The sequence below is a fragment of the Chelonia mydas genome, chromosome 1 (genome assembly GCF_015237465.2).
Source record: "Chelonia mydas isolate rCheMyd1 chromosome 1, rCheMyd1.pri.v2, whole genome shotgun sequence".
NCBI lineage: Eukaryota > Metazoa > Chordata > Testudines > Cheloniidae > Chelonia > Chelonia mydas.
In genome coordinates, this window is record NC_057849.1 from 267,066,547 (window position 1) to 267,086,274 (window position 19,728).

Consider the following 19,728-nt stretch of genomic DNA (forward strand, 5'->3'; position numbering starts at 1 on the left):
CTGCAGTATGTGCCACCCCATCATTTTAGCATTAAGTCAGGGAATGGGAAAGCTGAAGACAAAACTGATTAGAAAGTCATGATAAGCCAAAGAGAACCTGACTAATTCATTTTCAATTGTCAAGCCTGAGGACAAAAACCAAACAGCATAAATAGCGGCAAGTGAACAAGATTTTTAAAAATTTTCTGTTTTCCTTTCCTAAGGTAGTACTGGGAATTCTAAGAATGCAGGATGTAACCTTCAAATGTTATCTGCAAAATAGGTAAGGAGATTTATTTTAAAAACTATATAGGAAATGCCATACTGGATCAGACCATGTAGTCCAGTGTCCTCTCCAGTAGTGGTTGACACCAGCTGCTTCAAAGGATGGTGCAAGAAACAATGCAGTAGATAGTTATGGGATAACCTGTCCACAGGGAAAGTTTCTTCCTAACCCCTATCAGTTAGATGTTGGCTAAAGCCCTGAAGCACGAGGGTTTAAATTTTTTTTGTTTTAATCTTTACTTTGGAACTTAACTCTGGATGTGTTCATTATGTTTAACTCTACACGGTGACCTTTCAGCGCAGAATGTAAAACACAAAGTTTACCTGATTCAAAGAAGCTGACTCAAGAGTCTATCAACAGTGGCATAAAGTGATGGGGTAGGTTACACTATTTTTCAACTTGCACGGGTTTAGTATTCCTTGAGAATCAAATTCTGCCTGGTGTGGTGGATTCAACTCCCTTTGAGACCAATGTATAGTGTGGGTGTGTAACAGATGAGAGGGGCTTTGCAAAAAAAAAAAAAAAAATCTTTCATGCTCTTAGTAACTTCTCCTGCTCCCTGTCTAAGTTTTATTCGCTTAGGGCACCAGAGTGGATGCAGCAGGTGTATGTTACCCTCTTTTGCCACGTACACCTAACGTGTAGCTAACACCACTGTTTATATCACTTCTGGATTTTGCCCAGAAATTCCTCCAGGAGTTGCACTTCCCCTCTCCAGGCTACATTTGTCTGAATTAGCCCATGATCTTTATGCTCACGCAATCCCATATACATAAGCCGCACTCAGATTGTTTTCAAATAGAACATATACATGTATGTTGGTATTAAGCAGTTTGACACAGCAAAATATTATATATCTAATCTATAGCTATATCTATAAAAAAATTCCAAAGCTCAAATTGATTTACATTGTTTATTTGAGACTTGTTGATAGAATTATGCTTTCATATACCATAATAGGATATAATTAATTAAGATGTAAGCGAGGTGTAACAGGATCATGAATGGCTGAAGGTCGGGACCGTATTATAGAATACTAAAAATAAAATACCAGCAGATTGTTTCTGGGCCTGAATGAGCTGATTCTGCCAAACCATACTGTCAGGTACCAGGAGTCCAGAAAACCATGGCAAACTGGGCAGCCAGCAGACTGTTCAGATGGCCCTCTCTTCCCTAATTTACCTTATGGTTTTGAGAATTGGGGGTACAAGAGAAAAAAACCCTCTCACCCCAAAAAACTTTATGAAGACCTCTGACCTAAGTGAGAGTGCTGAAATATATTGGGCAGAACCTGGGGGAGGAGGATGTTCCGCATTGGCTCTAGAGATGAATCAGTCTGCTTGAGGGGCTGCCCATAAATTGATCTAAAAATTCTGGACCCAAACTGTTTACCTACCAAAAGTGAACAAAAAGAACGATAATTTCTTAAAGCCTGTTAAAAAATCATCTGGCATACATGTAATTATAAGAGACATCAAAACCTCCCACAGAAAACTGAAAGCTACAAGGAAGAACAGAGTAATAAAATTACCAAGCTGCTTGTCTGCCATTTCCTCGATTTCTAATTAAGAGAAATCAGAACACTGATAAGTGATTCAGTGAATCCAATTGATTTCATTTAGCAAAAAACTCAAGAGCCACCAATCAATAACAAGACTTCACTCAAGCATATGCTGGATCACAGAAGGATCCACTTCTACGGCCATCAGACTGGTGTGTAGATTTTGGATTGTTGCTTTGATTCCAAAACGCTGTCTCCAAAGGACAAATGCAGCCACAATCTGTGACTGCACATTGTGAGGGTGATTGACTTTACATCTGTAGATGTCATTCAGTGACAAACCCAGGGACAGTACAATGTGCTCCCACTCAGGCCCCAGACTCCTGGCAAGTTTGTTAATCTGCTGATCTGTTGGTGGGTTCTTCAAAACGTCTGGTGGAATTCCAGTTAACCCGTCACCTGGAAAAAAGCAAAAAGCATACATACATCACTAGGCAATATTTTGGGCAAAAAATGGGCAAGGTTAATGCAGCCGGAAGCTTCAACAAAAGGGTTAAGGTTTATGGTTAAAGACTGAATTAATTTAGGGAACAAAACATATATAAAACAGAAGGATTCATTACAAAAAAAAAAGTGCTAAACAAACTTTGTTATAGGACTCTGAGATTTAGGAAAATAAAAGACCTAGACATTGTGATGCTCCTGAGGGTATGTCTACACAGCCTGTGGAACCAAGCCTCCCAGCCTGGGCTGACAGACGTGGGCTAGCAGGGCTCACACTAGCATAGGTGCTGGAACTAGGAATGCTGGGGGTGCTGCCACACCCCCTGGCTTAAGTGGTTTTCATCACATACAACGTTTACAGTTTGGTTCAATGGCTCTCTGTGCCTCCACTATACAAATTGTTCCAGCTCCATCGCACATTAGCACTCCAAAAAGAGCTGTGTAGGCAGCGCTTTGAAATTGCGGCTTGGGTTGGAGCTCTGGCTATGAAGCCCCCTCCATCCCCTTCCTAGGCTTCAGAGCCCGAGCTGCAACTTCAATAGCTCAGACATAGGTAAGAGGTTTTTCGCAGGAGTGGGTGGGTGAGATTCTGTGGCCTGTGTTGTGCAGGAGGTCGGACTAGATGATCATAATGGTCCCTTCTGACCTTAATATCTATGAATCTATTAAACTAGTTTCAGAGGGCTAGCGCAAGTCCTGCTAGCCCGAGTCTGTCAACCCAGGCTGGGAAGCTTGCTGTCACAGAGTAGTACACATACTCTAAGAGGCCAAGATTTTCAAAACTGACTGGTGGTACTGGGTGCCTAACTTGAGATTCCTGAACAGAGGGTGAGTGTTCAGCACTTTCTGAAAAGCAGGTTCCTCTAAGGTGTCAAGCTGGGCACTCAAAATCACCAGTCGCTTTGGAAAACTTTGGCCAGAGTTTATGTCGTAGTTGCTAAGGCCAGAACGGATCATTATGGTCATCTAGTCTCACCTTCTGCATAAACACAGGCCATAGAATTTTGGCCCGTAATTGCGTCAAGCCCATAATTCCTGGTTTATCTACAGTATATCTTTGAGAAAAATATCCAACCTTAAAGACTTCAAGGGATGAAGAATCCACCACATTCCTAGATAACTTGTTCCAATGGTCAATTAACCACATAGTTAAAAATTTGTTCTTTACTTTTAGTCTAAATTTGTCTCGCCTCAGCTTCCAGCCATTGGATCTTGTTATGCCTTTGTCTGTTATATGAAAGAGCCATCTACTATCAGAAATCTTCTCCCCATGGAGTTACTTATAGACCATGATCATCCCTTAACCATCCTCTTTTAAGTTAAATACACTGAGCTTCTTTTGTCTCACTAAGAGGCATGCTCAAATCATTCTTGTTGCTCATTTTTGATCTCTTTTCAATTTGTCAAAGTCCTTTTTGAATTGTGGCCATGATGAGTAGACACAGTATTGCAGTAATGGTCTCACTAAGGCTTTATACAGAGATAGTAAAATCTCCATACTGCTTCTTATTCCCCTACTTATATGTGCAATGATCACATTGGACTGTGAGCTCATATTCAGCTGGCGTTCTACAAGTACCCCTAAGTCTTTTATGTGTTATGCTTACCAAAATATAGTCCCCTATTCTATGAGTCTGATCTACACTCAGCGTGACCTAACTTTCATGCATATAGTTGTATTAAAATACATGTACTTCAAATAAGCCTAGCTTACCATGGAATCAAACTTGCTCTGTAGAACTGACCTGTCCTTATCGTTAGTTACCATTCCACCAATTTTTGTCATCTGCAAATTTTGCCAGCAATGATTTTATAGTTCCTTCCCAGACCACTGATAGAGATATTGAATAACAGAGGGCCATTAAAAGATCCCTGTGGGATCCTACTAGAAATGCTCCCAGTGGATGGTGATCCCCCATTTACAGTTACTTTTTTTTTTTAAAGATCTAGCAGTTAGCCAGTTTTTAATCAATTTCACCAAATTGCCCACGTCTCCTCTCCACTCCTGCCAATACAATCCCAACCTGCAACGCCTTATCTCACTGAGCTATTTGGCCTCTCCTCATTCACAATCTCCTTCCCATTACAAATTGTTTCCCATAATCCCTCTTCCCCGACCCAGTTCCATTCATCCGGCCTTCCTCAAATCTCTTTCATGGGATTTCTTCCAGTCCCATGGTCCCAAAACAATTCTTTTGGCTAGCTCCTGAATTTTGTCCAAGCTCCCCAGTGCTTCCCGCAAAATCCAGGCATGTATTGCTCACCTCAAAAAATTCCAATGCACTGCAAGATTTTACTACCAGTCACAGACTACAGTACCAATACAGTCCATCCACCAATACAGCTACCTGCGGAAGTGCATAGGTTACCATAGTTAACAGTGTTTAAAATGTTAAAGGAATTGAACGTAAAACCTCCTGTTAACCTGGGGGGCCTTCCTGAGTATTCTTTATTGTAATTTCAAAGGAACTGAAAAGGATATTTTAGATCTCAATGTGCTGTTCAGAGACACAGTCTTTTGCCTGTAAAGTCACAGCTGATACTAGTTACATTGAAAATGATGCAATTAGAAAGAAGGTATTGCAAATATATCTATGAAACCTAGTCATCCTTAGATACTAACTGTCCCTCGAGATTACACCCTGATGCTACAGGCCAATGAGTTTTGTACTCTAAATTTGTTGCCTGGGGGATTGCATCAAAATGGAAGATAAATACCCTCCAAGAGAGTGCTAATTATAGCCTACTGATCTCAATAATGAATAAGCAGCCAGCTTACAGAAGAGCTGCTTTGTGAAATCTAATTCATAGCTCCAATATCATGCTCAGTCTCCATCAGTGTAACACAGTAACAACAGTGAAAATGCAGCACTCCCTTTGCATCATGAAAAGTTTCATATAAAATATTTTTGGCATAAAATATCCAGGGCCTGCAGATCATTTGGGTCATTCAAGACTGATGTACACTATCAAGAGCTCTTTTGAATAAAATAAATAGTTACTGTCTGAAAAATATTTTAGGCTGCTTTCATCTTTATGTCTCCAGACCACTAGAAGAGCCCTGGGGGGTTGGATGGTTAACAGAGGACTAATGATGGGCTACCCTGCCTTCCTTAGGTCACCAGTGCAATCCCAGCCCAAGTCAGTACTAGCTGAACAGCATGACCCCCCCCAATCGGCCATTTCGTGGCTTATGGGAAATGAGTTGGTGGTCTCAGTCCAGATCACAGTGGATGTAATTTCCAATCAGTTTGTAAAAGTGGATTATTTTGGGCCTGATCCACTGAAGTTAATCAACGTCTTTCAACCGACTTCAGTAAGCTTTGGGTCATGCCTTTTGTTGGCAATCTCAACAAAGGGATCAAGGATGAAATGGGTAAGAAAACTGAACTACCCTCTCGTCAGTAGAGGGGGTCTCTCCAGAAAAGGGTTAAGACAACGTTGGTGGGGCTGCCTGTACTGCCGCTTCCCAGCTCTGCAGGTAATCAGAGGCCTGTCTCCATAACTGTTAATCTGAACCCTCCGTGAACAAATATTTAACTAAAACTAAAAAGATATGGTACAGTATAACTATGGTTATATTGTACTCTGGCCAATAATATCTCATGGTAATACAGTTATTATTATGCTTAGCTACTAAATATAAAACAATGACTGCTCCCCTCCCCGCCAAGAACTGTTATCTGCAACCTCCTATGATCTTTGCTCTCATACCAAACTGTTTACATTTTCTGGGCACTAGCAATAAGATGATTTTATGCTGAGGATATTGAAATGTGATCATGCAGGAGGCCTAACAAAAACACATTATCCTGCGCGTCCATTCTCTAATATTAAACAGATTTGATTACACCTAGTTGTGACCCAGGGAACCCTTGGTGCCAAATAGCGGAAAGCACAGGGCGTTGGATAGGTTTTACAGGGATCTCCTGGGTCAGATATCTGCATGATAGCTCACCAGAAGGTGACATGAAAGGTCTCTACCGAGAGCCGGTAGCCCACTGGTTGCCATAACTATTGCAAAATGTATGTAGGGATAATATTTAAGGAGTTATGTATCTACACTGAAAATTATGTTCTTAAGGTCTTAGAGTAAGGGAGGTCACCAAGAGGAGACATACCTTGGACATATTCCTTTCAGGCAGGAGGTAGCAGACACTTATATCCCTGTCTGATCATTGTGTATTGTCTGCCTCACACTGGAGGCCTATGTGCATACTGAGCCAGGTGCCAGTCAAAAAGCTACAAAATCTACAAAAGAGAAAATCTACAGGCAGAAACAAATACAGCAGGCGGAGTGTCCTGTTTATGGATGTAGAAAAAGGATGGGAGTGGTACATCCTGGGGGGCAAAGAAACTCACTCAGTCATCCTTGACCTAGGAGACAAGCTGACAAGTTGTCTGTCTCATGAAAGGAGGATTACAGACAAGCCTGGTTGTAAAGCGCTGCAAGGATTTGGGGTGAGCATTGCTCTAAGACACGAGAATATCTTAGTAATTAAGTCTACGTTTTAGGACGAATGTTATGATTTTGTTTTATACGTAACCATTTATTTCCCCTGCTACTACTTGAGTCTCTGTGCTTTGTTAAACAAACTTATACTTAATTTCATTATAAATGGGGCCCTACCAAATTCACAGTCCATTTTAGTCAATTTCACGGACATAGGATTTAAAAAATCATAAATTTCATGATTTCAGCTATTTAAATCTGAAATTTCACAGTGTTATAATTGTAGGGGTCCTGACCCATAAAGGAGTTGTGGGGGGAGGTCCGCCAGGTTATTCTAGGGGGGCCTGCGGTACTGCTACCTTTACGTCTGCGCTGCTGCTGGAGGCAGCGCTGCCTTCAGAGCTGGGCAGCTGGGAAGTGGTGGCTGCTGGCCGGGAGCCCAGCTCTGAAGGCAGCGCAGAAGTAAGGATGGCCTGGTATGGCATTGCCACCCTTACTTCTGAGCTACTACCTGCAAAGCTGTGCCCTCAGTCAGGAGCCGCCACTCTCTGGCTGCCCAGCTGTGAAGGCAGCAAAACAGAAGTAAGGATGGCATTGTACAGTATCGCCACCCTGACTTCTGTGCTGATGCTGGCGGGGCGCTGCCTTCAGAGCTGGGCACCCGGCCAACAGCCGCTGCTATTCAGCTGCCCAGATCTGAAGGCAGGGTAGAAGTAAGGGTGGCAATACCGTGACCGCCATAAAATAACCTTGTGACCCACCTGCAACTCCCTTTTGGATCAGGGTCCCCAAATTTGAGAAATGCTGGTCTCCTCCGTGAAGTCTGTATAGTATAGGGTAAAAGCACACAAAAGACCAGATTTCAAGGGGGGGAGCCCAGATTTCACAGCCAGTGTTTTTCATGGCCGTGAATTTGGTAGGGCCTTAATTATAATCATAGCTAATTGCTGTGCATTACGCGGTGTGGTGATCCAAGTTAGATCTGGAAAGCTGGGATGTAGTGTTTCTTTGGAAACAGTGAATCTGTGTATACTGCAAATGTCCAGTGGACGAGGGGCTGGACACTCCAGGGGGATTGGAGGGGATTGGAGGGCTCAAGGTTTGGAGAGCAACTATTGCTACTTCTGCAGAGTAGCAGTGGGCCTGCAAAGACTAAAGGGGAGTGTTTGAGTTGATGGTGGTGTTGGGGAGCTGACCCATGCCAGGCACAGACAAGGCTTCCTCATGCTAAGGAGAGATGCGGTAGTGAGATGCCTGGCAACTCGTACCCCTGGGAAGCATCACACAGGTATCTTGCCTTCAGCATATTATCAGCCCTTTAATAATAAATTATCATCATCATCATCATCAATAAAACCCATCCAGGAAATCTTTTAATCTTCCATTTAATCCAATACGGGTGTACATGTTTCTGGGATGTTAGCCAGATGTTATATTTAATACAAAGCATTGTTATCTGAGTCCCATTCTATACTCTGTGCTGATTCTTTTTCATATATAGTAGCACAGTTATTGGAACATTTGGGACAGATAGACAGAGAGATAGATAATGTTATCTAGATATATAAAAACTGTTGTATCTTTATTGAGAAATATTTAAATAGGCCACTTTAGATTTTAAGTTACATAAAAGAGGGTTGAGGTTTATTATGATTACTGTTTTACAAAAGCAAAGGCATTTGAGTTGAGGGTGAAATTTGCTTTACAATTGAGGCCTTAGTCTTAACATATTGTTCAGATACTACAAGTAATTTGTAGTAACTACAAAGTATCCCCTTAAATACTACTTCAGTGTGCTCTAGTGAGCCTAGGTGTTGGGGCCATATAGCAAATTTCAATGAACAAGGATCAAACTCATAATCCTTTTCTTTCAGTCCTGATGCATGCAAATTGTATCGCACCTTCCAAAGCCCTGTCTGCTCCCATTTCTAAGGGCTAGTCTACACTAGAAGTGATGCAGCTGTGCCGCTGTAGAACATATGATGAAGACGCTCTATACCGAAATGGCAAAGCTCTCATTGACTTTAATGCTGCAGGATCAGGCGGGGTGTTCCTCAGCTTCCAGACCCGTGCACAGACAGGAGGATGGTACTATGCTGGTGAAAGCAGAAAGCCAACAGAATCAGGATCTAAACAGAACAGACCATAGATGCGTACCCAGACACAACATGGCTCTCCCTTAATAATCCAAGCAGCACAGCCTTAAGTGGGGCAAAATGGCAGGATGCCACCTGTGAATTCCCTTGTTCCTCAGGGCTCTTCTGACTTACAGCAGACTAAAGGGGCCATTGAACAGCCCCAGGTCATTGGAGCATTCCAGTAATGCCCCGATGCCAAGGGCGGTGAGGGGAGATGGCATAAAACTAACCAAAGCAGGCTTTATGCCACCTTGAGATTTTCTTATGTCAGGGGACTCCCCAGCTGGCCACGTCAGTCAGCTTTAGCGCTGCTTTGTGCCACTCGTTAGGGCCAAGGATCTGGTCTTCCATTCCCAAGATTGTTGGAAGTCATTAGGAAATGCATAATTCCCACAGAGTTCACAGCAAGCGTATCAATAGCCTCAGCGATAACTTTAGCCTCCTGCCTTCACTCAGAGCACAGTTCTTCCCTGAAAAGTGCTAAATTAAAAAAGGCAGCCTGGGGCTCAACATTTCTCATCTCTCAGTGATCTCCATAGCAAATCTGCTCACTTGACAAATCTAGTGAGCCAACAGCCTGTCACACTCGGAACACACGTTTCATTTTTTAAAGGAACTTAACACCAAATTGCTCTCCCTGCGGCCCCCTACAGGCCTATACACTTGCTTAACTGAAACACATCACAGATCTAACAGCAGGTACAAAACTGGCACACACAAAGCTGCCAGGTTCTGTCCTGCTCCAGGTGTGATATATTACACAAATTATTTAAAGAGTGAATGTTCCTATTAGCAAATAATTTGCATGTAGCTATAAACTCAGGGCATAGACTGGAACAGAATTTGGCAGCTCTGACTGGTAGCTGGGTGGGGGCAGTGAAATCTGAGTGGGAAGCATGGGGAGGTGGTGGTGTGGGGATTGGTGCTGCCGCAGAGCAGAGTGCTGGGGCTCCCAGGGACAGGGAACCCCTGGGGGAGGTAAGAGGTACTTGTGCTGCTTGTTGCAGGGTAGGATAGAGTGAGCTGGGAGCTCTGGAGGCCGGGGGATAGAGGATGTTGGGGCTCATAGGTGGGGGCACTTGGCAGAGGTGGTGGTGGGGAATAGAAGGTTCTGGGGCTCCCTGGGTGTGGGGGGCAGGTTGAGGAGAGAATTTTGCTGGGGATGGGGTAGTTTAGCTTGGTTTGTACTGAGGGCAACCTGAGGCCAGTATCAGGCTTCCTTCTTGTGCTGTCACCCTTCCCACCTTCTCTTCCTGGCTGCTCCTTCTTGGCCCCATTCCATCAGGCAGAACTACGGGCAAATGCCTGTAGCCCCCTGCAGCATACCCAAATACGTGAGCTCAAGGCTGCCCTGTGGGAATGCGTGACTGGACTGTCAGATACATGTCCTGAGATATGCATGGTATTTAGCAGCCCTGCACAGTGAATGTTTACTATGTACAGCACCAAGCCCCTTGTTTGCACTTTGCAAATACTTGACAATGAGAATGAAGTATTACAGTGATGTTACAGTTATTCTAAACTTCAAAGGGGTCAGATCCTGCTCTCATTTAAGCACAAGCATGGACTCAGATTGCTGAACATTGATGCGGTCATATAAATTACCCAGACAATTTCCCAATTTCTGACGTTGTGCAAATTGGACATTGAACTTGCTCAGGGGAGGAAAAATGGCACTTTGCAACAGCTCCAAATAAATCATATATTCTGGAATAGGAAGCTATTACTTATGTACATACCATCCCCTTTCCACCCTGTCTACTAACAGGATGGAAGAGTCTGAACCAAAGCCCATTCAAATCAATGGTGGTCTTTCCACTGGCATCAATGGGTTTTGGAAAAGTATTTCAAGGATCAAGGAAAATGGATTTAGATGCTATAATATTTGAATTTAGGCAAACAGGTTGGATATGTTAAAAAGTTTTCCTTATCAAAGTCAATTAAAGTAATATAGATTAGAACGTTCTTCAGAAGGTACAGAACCCCCTGCAGGTGTTGCTGTGTACAGGAATCTATCTGTGCTGTTACACATATGACCAATGAGTAACATTTCTTCACCTTGGGAGAACATGTCCATGATGCAAGATTTTGGCAGGCCCTGCCCTAATCTCTCCCCACTGCTCCCCTGGAAGAGGTTTTTACTCACTACTTAGCCTCGCCTTCTCCTCATAACCCAGTACAAGGACATCTGCTTGTAGTCCTGTCTCATAATTGCTGCCAAGAATTAGCTGACCTGTAAGTGGAAACTCCCTTTTCCTTGAATTACAGAATGGAATCAGTATTTTGGAAAATTCTGGTGATGGAAAAGCTATCTGCAGAAACGAGGGACCAGATTCTTTTCTCAGTAACCCCTCAGGATAAATCCAGAGTAACTCCACTGCCTGCTGTAGAGTAGGATCGAGCTCAGAGTCTGGCCTATTAAATATCCTGCAATATGGAATCTGTACCAAGAGTAGAATGAGGAAAACACCACAAGTCTTCCAAAACTTGCATAATACTTTTCAGGTTCAGTTAGCACTTACCTGTTTATTCCCCATTCCCTCAAACCTACAGTAGCACAGGTTTTAATGAGAAAATTATGCTAGTTTGGGATACTGCTGAGTTAGGTATATACTGTAGGTATAGTTTTGCTCTGCAGCCCTTGTTTTCATGTCTGAATTCATTCAGGATGGTATGAAGCCTATATAACTAGATAGCTTCTAATCTGATGATTGCAAACAAAACAGTCATTAAAATGCAGAATATGTATCATACCAGAAATCACAGCCACTGACAAGTATCCATATGATATTTAGTATTTCCATGTATTGTAACTGATTGATTGAAGCTGCTAATAAATGGAAGACAAAAAATAAAATATGGTTTGCCATGTCCTTTGAAATGCTTCTACATAGGATCCGCAAATTCTCCCAAACCTTAAGCATCTGGTAGTGAACGTTGGTAACTTTAATAGTCATCATAGCCAGTGGGGTTTTGTGACCGCAGACCCAAAACAGCAAACAACTGTTGGAGTTGGCAACTAATAATGATCTCACATTGGTCCATGACCCTAAGCAGCGTGGTATCCTCCATTCAGCACGCTGGAATAGGGACTACTGCCCAGGCCAGGGCAGGGTCACCTCATATGCCAATCACACACAGCCAGTGGCGTGTACTGTATTTAATGATTTTCAATATAGCCAACATTGTCTGTCATTGATTCAGATGGGAATGCGTCTTCCAAATATAGGGAGTGTACTGAAGCCTAGATCAAACTTCCAGAAGGCAGACTGCGACTCCTTTACAGATACTCAGAACGGAGCAACAGATTATAACTACCCTATTAAACATCATCTCCGGGCAAGATGCAAACCATTGTTTCTGTTGTGCCATTTTTAAAGCTGCAAGTGCAACAATTCCATGCAGCTTCTGACCAATGTACATTCCATGTCTGAACGAGAATTGTGAAGACTTGCTGAGGCAGTATGAGCAGTCAAGTGATCCGGAGATTGTGGACCATTTTATAGAATCATTGGATGCCACTCGCCAGGCTTAATGGGAGGAAGCAAGAGTGGCACTTGACTTTATGTAATCAAGCCGGAAAAGCTGGAGCTTAATCCATCATCCAGGTATGGCTCAATGTCCATGTGCATTAATCAGGCCAGCAGTTACTCCAAATCAGATTGCCAGTCTTCTGTTGAAGGTCACCAAAGCTCCTGTTGACAGAGTTGTCAAATGACAAGTACATGATGAATGGCAATGTTTCCTAAGGAGTAATCCAGCTGATGGTAAAATGGAGCTATTCACTAGTCTGGAATTGTATAAAGTGCCGAATAATTTAAAAACGTGTACAGTTCCCGGATAGGATAGAATTGCGCCTGAATTCATGAAACATCTGGGTTCTTGAGCTCAGGAATGGCTCGTCTGGTTTTTCAACAGAGGTCTGCGGGAATCCAGACTGCCTAGAATCTGGTGCCAAACAAAGATTGCCTTGCTGAAACCAGGGAAAGATCCACACTTGCCTTTGAGCTATAAACCAATTTACTTCTAAGCGTCTGCTTTAAGGTGCTTGAGCATCTCATTTCAGAAAGAATTTGACCATCTGTGGAAGGCATACTGGTACCAGAGCGAGCTGTTTTTTGCCACAGTTGTAGTACATGGGATCAAGTGCTGGCACTTACAGCTTCCATCAAAAATGGATTCCAACATAAAGCTGAAGACTGGTGTTAGTTTTCCTTGACCTGACCATGGGATACGGTATGGTTTGGCACATGGGCCTCTTGGTGAAATTGTCTAGAACTATGCCAAGTTGGTTAGTATGTGCAATGGCTCTGTTTTTGAGAAATCGCCATTTCTGTGTGGGTATTGGTGATGGAAAAAGTGCTTGGAGGCACCAGAAGAACAGCCACCTGCAAGTATCAATATTGTCTCCAACATTATTCAACTTATATTTGAATGACCTGCCATATACTGGGTCTCGCAGGTTTGCTCATGCAGACGACATATGCCTCAGCACTCAGTCACACTCCTTTGACATACTTGAAAGTGTTCTGAATGAGGCTATGGCCAATTATTGCCATCGGTGGTGCCTGATACCAAGTGGAAGTAAGACCATGTCGAGTGTCTTCCACTTACATCATACAGAGTGGACAGAGAGCTGAATATAGTTCTGAGTGGTCAGAGAATAAAGCATGATTCACACCCACTCTGTCTAGGCATCTGTTGGATAGAACTCTCACATATCGTGACTATCTTACAAAGATAGCGACTAAGGTCAAAAAGTGCAACAACCTGCTCTGAAAACTGGCTGGAATGACATGGGGTGCCAATGCCCAAACATCACACGCTTCAGCCTTGGCACTCTGTTATTCAGCGGTGCAGTACTGTGCTCCAGTACGGGCTCATTCGTCTCATACAAAGACGATTGACGTACAACTTAATTCCACCATGCATATTATTTCAGGCACACTTAAATCTACTCCTCTGCTATGGTTACCAGTTCTCCACAATATTGCTCCACCCAGCGTTTGCAGAGAGGAAAGCATAGCAAAACTTGTCACAAAATTGCGTGATATGCCACATCTAGTGGTAATTAAGGACTTGTTTAATCTACCACATGGTTGTCTGCCCTGACAGCACCCATTATGGATATGTTTACCAGGTGAGGGCTTATGGTAGAGGACACGTGGCGACTTTCATGGTCCACAGAGAAAGTGACAAATGATGATCTTGTCTCCGACCCCGCTCAACGTCAAACCGGGTTTGATTTACCGTGAAGGCGATGGAGCCTTCTGAATTGGTTTCGTACCAGACATGGAATTTGTGCTACAGTGGAATTTTGCTGGCATTTCAGAGACAGTCCACTCTATCAACGTGGGCAGCCACAAACCAAACAACGACACATATTGTTGAGTTTGTTCTTTCTGTGTTCTTCATGTGTTTGTTCTTTATAACTTTCCCGGTCACATCTGCTACTGAACTTTTCAAAATCTGGCCAAAGATCTTTGCAAATTAGCAGATGTGACAGGGAAAGTTATAAAGCACACACACATAAGGTCACATTTTTAAAATTCAAACTAATTTTTGTTCTAAAATCAATTGCAGGTACAATTAATTGTGGGGACAAATGATAGTATGGAAGCTATCTAATTACCTGATGGTGAACAAAAAAGAAAACATAAAATCAAGAAGTCATATGTGTATACGCTGTCAGCTGTATCAATAGTTAATTGCTGAAAGACAGTTTTAAAAGTTTTGCCCCATAAAACATCAGTGGATTCATTTAAGCAGATGACGTGCCTCAAAATTTCCCCTTTGTTTCAAATTCACATTTTAAAATGTTACTTGATTTCAGTCTACAATTTGTCTTATTCATCTACTACACATTAAAAAAATGCATAAAATATTTTGCTGATATGTATGAAAAAGTGATACATTCCTTTGGCAATTTAGATCCCTGAAGACACATCCTGCCACCACCATCATCAACAAGAAATATTTTACATGAATACTATAGCAATAAAAAAGCCTTACATAACAGTAGACTTCTGTGCCTATACCGGCTTTCCATCCCCCATTTGCAGTATTAAACCGACAAAATAATAACCAGCACAGGTCACTGACAAAAGTATAAAAATAACTAGTTAAATTTAAATTTTCCATCTGTTTTGCTTAATGACAGAAGTCACTTTGTTTAAACCCTACACTGCAATGAAAATCTGCAGCATTATAGTGGAGGATCCAGTGTTTCTTTGGGTTTGAAAGTGAGACTATTTGGCATTAACGTGTACAGTGTAAGATATTCTGTGCAGGAATCCTCATAAAAAATTCCAATGGTTCCTTTTTTCAGCCTCTGTGATAATCACTTTCCATTTACTGAAGTTTGAAATTCACCCAAGTACTGAGGATCTGCACAAAACCCCACACATCACTTAAATCTTAATATAAGTGTTGTGGCCTCTAATGAGTTTGTTGTGAACCTCACAATATTTGGTGTTTTTCTTCAAGCCCTAGCTGCTGGCATCATGCGCTTATTTGAGAATCTCATTGTTAGTTTAAAAAAAAAGCGGGGGGGGGGGAGGGGGAGAAAGGGAATTTCTAGTAATTAAGGCTGTGAAGAAAAGCTAGAAATGTGAATACTGAAGGCTAGAAAGCAAATTAAAATAAACAGAACCCAAAATTCATTTTGTTTTTAAATCATGATTTTTAAGACAATCATGATTGTTGGGGCCTGACTTACAATTTTTGAGCTTGTCATGTTGGTCCCAACCAAGTTCTGTGGCACACTGAAAACTGAATATTAGAGGCAGTGTAAAATTAACAGAATTTAATCTCAAAATAAGTAACACAAGAAAGACTGAACAGATTATATTACTCATTTTATATTTAATTTAAAAAAATCCTACCATTTTTAGTGTGCTTAAAGCTACAATAGCATTTCCTGTTTGCCTCAGAATTTAGCCCCGGCGTGCTGAAAAAAAAAAATGCTAACTTTTCCATGAGCATAGAGGTCCAGCTTGTGGCAGAATAAATGAAGCTCTGTATTAGAAGGAGGCAATATGGTCTACTGGACAGAGCACTGGAGCGAGACTCATGAGATCTGGGTTCTATCCCTGGTTCTATCACTAGCCTGCTGGGTGACCTTGGACCAGTCACTTCCCCTCTCTTTGGTTCTATTTCCCCATCTGTAAAACGGGGATAATGAGGCTTCTCTGCTTTGTGAAGCATTTTGAGATCTACTGATTACAAGAGCTAGGTATTATTGATATACATTAGTACTAAGTTAAACACATGTGCAAGGAAGTTACATTATAGTTAGTATGGAGCCCACAAGTGAATTTTCTGACATTTGAGCATTTTAAAATCTCAGACATAATGCAGAATTAACGCAACAGCTATGAAATGAAATAAAGTTAAGTGAAAATACATTTATGCAATGAATTAGGGCCTGATTCTGGAAGCTCTGCAGCTCTTAACGAAATCAGTGGGAACTGAAGTTACTCAGGAGGTGTTCAACCCTTTCCCAGATTAGGCCCCAAACCAATCTACCCTATCCCCTACATCAAATCCCCTCTAGGTTCTACCATAATACAAATAAGAAATAGTAACAGCAGTCAGCAGCTGCTTGTCATGATAACCATCAAGTACATGCATATCTGCACTAGATATCTTTTAGTTCCTCTGGAACCATATTTAGCTTCTGTCAGTGCACACCAAGTAGATGTGGCTGCACTGAAAGTATGTTTCCCCCATGTATATGGTAAACTAGGGAAAACTGAAGTGATGAATAATTGTTTTAACCATTTTGTGACAAATTCATCATATGACTTTCATCAGGGGTTTGGAAATCACTTCTATCCACCTTGAACCCTCATCTCAAAAGGCCTATGCTCTCCTCTCAAAGATGTTGAGCACACACTATTTGATTGCTCTTTTGCCTGGAAAAATCATGATAAAAATTGACAGGGTGTTTCTCTCCTAACTCGAAGAAATAAACGAAAACTCTTAATAAGCAGAGTGAAATTCCTATTAGTGACATTCCTAGAGAGGGAAATTTCCAAAGGATACATGCAACTTTTAAACAGAAAAATCAACTGCTTTGGATTTAGCTGCAGCTGTTTCTTTCTTGCAACAACAAAAGTAACACTGCCAGTTATTAAGTGCTGTTTTGTTATATAATGCAGTTAATCTCACTTTTTTTCCTTACGGGATTTAAACCAAGTATTACTGTAGGCTATTCTATTTAGCCTTGATAAAACTATTCATTCCTTATAGAGATCTTTCCTCAGAACTGGCTACTTTTCTGGCCTTGGTTTAAGAACTCAAAATTAAAGATCTATGCAACAGCTGGACCTCAGTTTAGAAGAGCGCTTTTGGGTGGCAAAGTTATTTTGGTTGACAGGTGTCAAACCAAAATTAACATTGTATACACTATGCTTTACTGAGTTTTAGATTTTAGTGAAGTGAGACTGTTCCTTCTTGCCTATGATCACACAACAGGTCAGTGGCAGAACCGGGATTAGAACCTCATAGCTTGACTCCCAGTCCAAAGCACTACTGGACACTGCTGCCTCTTCTAGTTATTGTCAGGGTTTCCACACATGCTTAATGTAGGGCTCTGATAAAATCCTGACCTACTTTTATTTCTCTGTTTTACTTGATTTGATTAAATTCATCTGCAAGCTGGCTCATAAGAGAGACTAGTTAAGTTATTAGACTCCAAGAGTTTAAATAATAAATTGTTCCTAGTCATCTGTAGTGTGAAATTTGGGAGTGATATTTGGCAAATCCACTAACCTATTGATCTGAGGTGCCAGACTGAAATGGCTATTTTACTAGCTCGGCAGCTAGCTATTTGAGCTACAGCTGATAGAATAATACATACATATTTTTCTGAATAAACAAGAGACCCAACCTTGCAATTGACTATGCATAGATGGACCTCTATGTCCCCAGCCCCACCCCAACTGATGTCAATGAGGCTCTGCACAGTCCCAGAGGGCCTCCCACACATTGTACTGTAAATTGCAGGATCGAGCCTAAGAGTTTGCTCTGATATTGTTCCTTGGATCACATGCTTCATCGTTTGCAACTGTTCCAGTGAGCACCTGGTTATTTGTGAAAACATTTGAGAACTTGTAAAGTTTCACAAATGTAAGTATCCAAACATTCCAATCAGAGCTGCATCATTACTGACTTACTATCTACTATTCAACCTCCGTCATATATAATCAATCTGTTTAAAAAAATTCATGCTATTGCCCCTTCTATTTGCTGTGAGTGTAATGCTGTTAGCAGAGACAGTGAAGTAGCATGGACTGGGATGTCTTCAGAATGCACATGACACTTGTTTGTTTGGTTTTGTATTAGATGCACATGATGCAGTTGTTAGACATTCCCCAGTGACTTGTTGAGACTCAGGGTACATCTACACCACAAGCACTACAGCCGTGCTATAGTGTAGACACATACTACAGTAAGTGAAGGGATTTTTCCATTGCTGTAGTAAATCCATCATCTCAAAAGGCGATTAGCTAGGTCGATGGAAGAATTCTTCCATTGACCTAGCTGCATCTATGGTGGAAGTTAGGTCGACCTCACTGTCACACAGCACATGAAACTTTTCACCGCCCTGAGAGATGTAGTTAGGTCGACCTATGTTTTAGGTATAGACCAGGCCTAGTGTTCAGAAGAATACTTAGCTGGGTTAAGATCAACTCTAATAAGAAAGAAGTGAGGTAAAGCTGCTGGACCTGGGGAGAACAATCAGAGGAGATGGCACGTGTAATATCTGCTGCCACAGCTGAAGAAGTTTGTCTACCTCTTGTTACTCAGGTTTTTCAATTAGAGGGTTTTGCTGGATCTGAAACAGGCTATGGATGCTGAGAGAACAGCCATGCTTTTTGCCCCAGTGGGCATCTGGCACCTTCTCCTCCTGGATGTGGACTTCACCACAATTATTTTTTTTTTTTTTTTTTTTTACTAGATTACTGCAGTGCATTCTCTGAAGAGCTACTTGATGACCACTCCAACTCCAGCTGACACAGAATGCAGCTGCCAGCTCACTTTGGCAGTGCTTCCTGTGAGGTGCAGATTACACTTGTGCTCCACAGGTTGCACCAACTTCCAATTTTGTCTCCAGATGCACTTCAGGGTGTTGGTTTTAATCTGTAAATTCCTTTGGGCCAGATTCTGATACCCTTACTCATATGGAGTAGTAGCTTTTCACCACAGATAGTCCCACTGAAATCTATGGGTCTGACTGCCCAATGAGGCATCATCTACATGAGTAAGGGGAGCAGAATTTGTCCTTTTATGGTTTGGGACTCAAGACTACTTCTCTTCCTTGCATTTCCTCCTTGTCATTGAAACCAATGGACTCACTTGAGCTCACACTTCCTGGATGTGTTCAGCTGGTAAGTGGGTATTTTCTGTTAAGGGCCCCAGATTTCGGAATACAGTCCTCTCCCCACACCTACCACTTTTGGTTGGACAGAGGCCCAAGTTTGATGACCATTAGGGCATGTTGCAAAGCCCACCCATTTCTCCAGGCTGCATCTGAGCAGGTGACTTGGTCTGGGATGAGTGAGCTGAGGTGGCACAGGGAGGCTTAGGGCTGAGAGGTTTGTAGGCTTGGATTTAAGAGAGTTAGGGCTGGAGACGATAAAAAAAGAAAAAGGCTTGATGTTTTCCTTAAAAACTTCCAAACACCACAGAAATGTTTCGTTTTATTCTAAGTTTTTTGCCATAATGAAAAATGAAACATTTTCCAGTGAGTCTATTGCTATGGCATGTGAACATGTTACATATCGAAATAAGTCCGCGTGAATGGTATACACATCATTATTTGTAGTGTGGTGGCAGTTTGAGGCTCCACTGTGCAAATGAT

At 42.0% G+C, this 19,728-nt stretch overlaps 1 protein-coding gene across 4 annotated transcripts in view; it reads right to left on the reverse strand.

The window, feature by feature from the left end:
• Window positions 1-1,164: 1,164 nt before the first annotated feature.
• Window positions 1,165-19,728, reverse strand: part of CRADD (CASP2 and RIPK1 domain containing adaptor with death domain) — a 112,320-nt gene continuing 93,756 nt past the window's right edge. For all 4 annotated transcript variants that reach the window (XM_027831349.3, XM_007069231.4, XM_043546011.1 and 1 more), the window contains exon 3: window positions 1,165-2,225. In XM_027831349.3, the coding sequence (XP_027687150.2) occupies window positions 1,924-2,225 (302 nt within the window). In that variant the 3' untranslated portion in view covers window positions 1,165-1,923. The remainder of the gene's footprint in view (window positions 2,226-19,728) is intronic.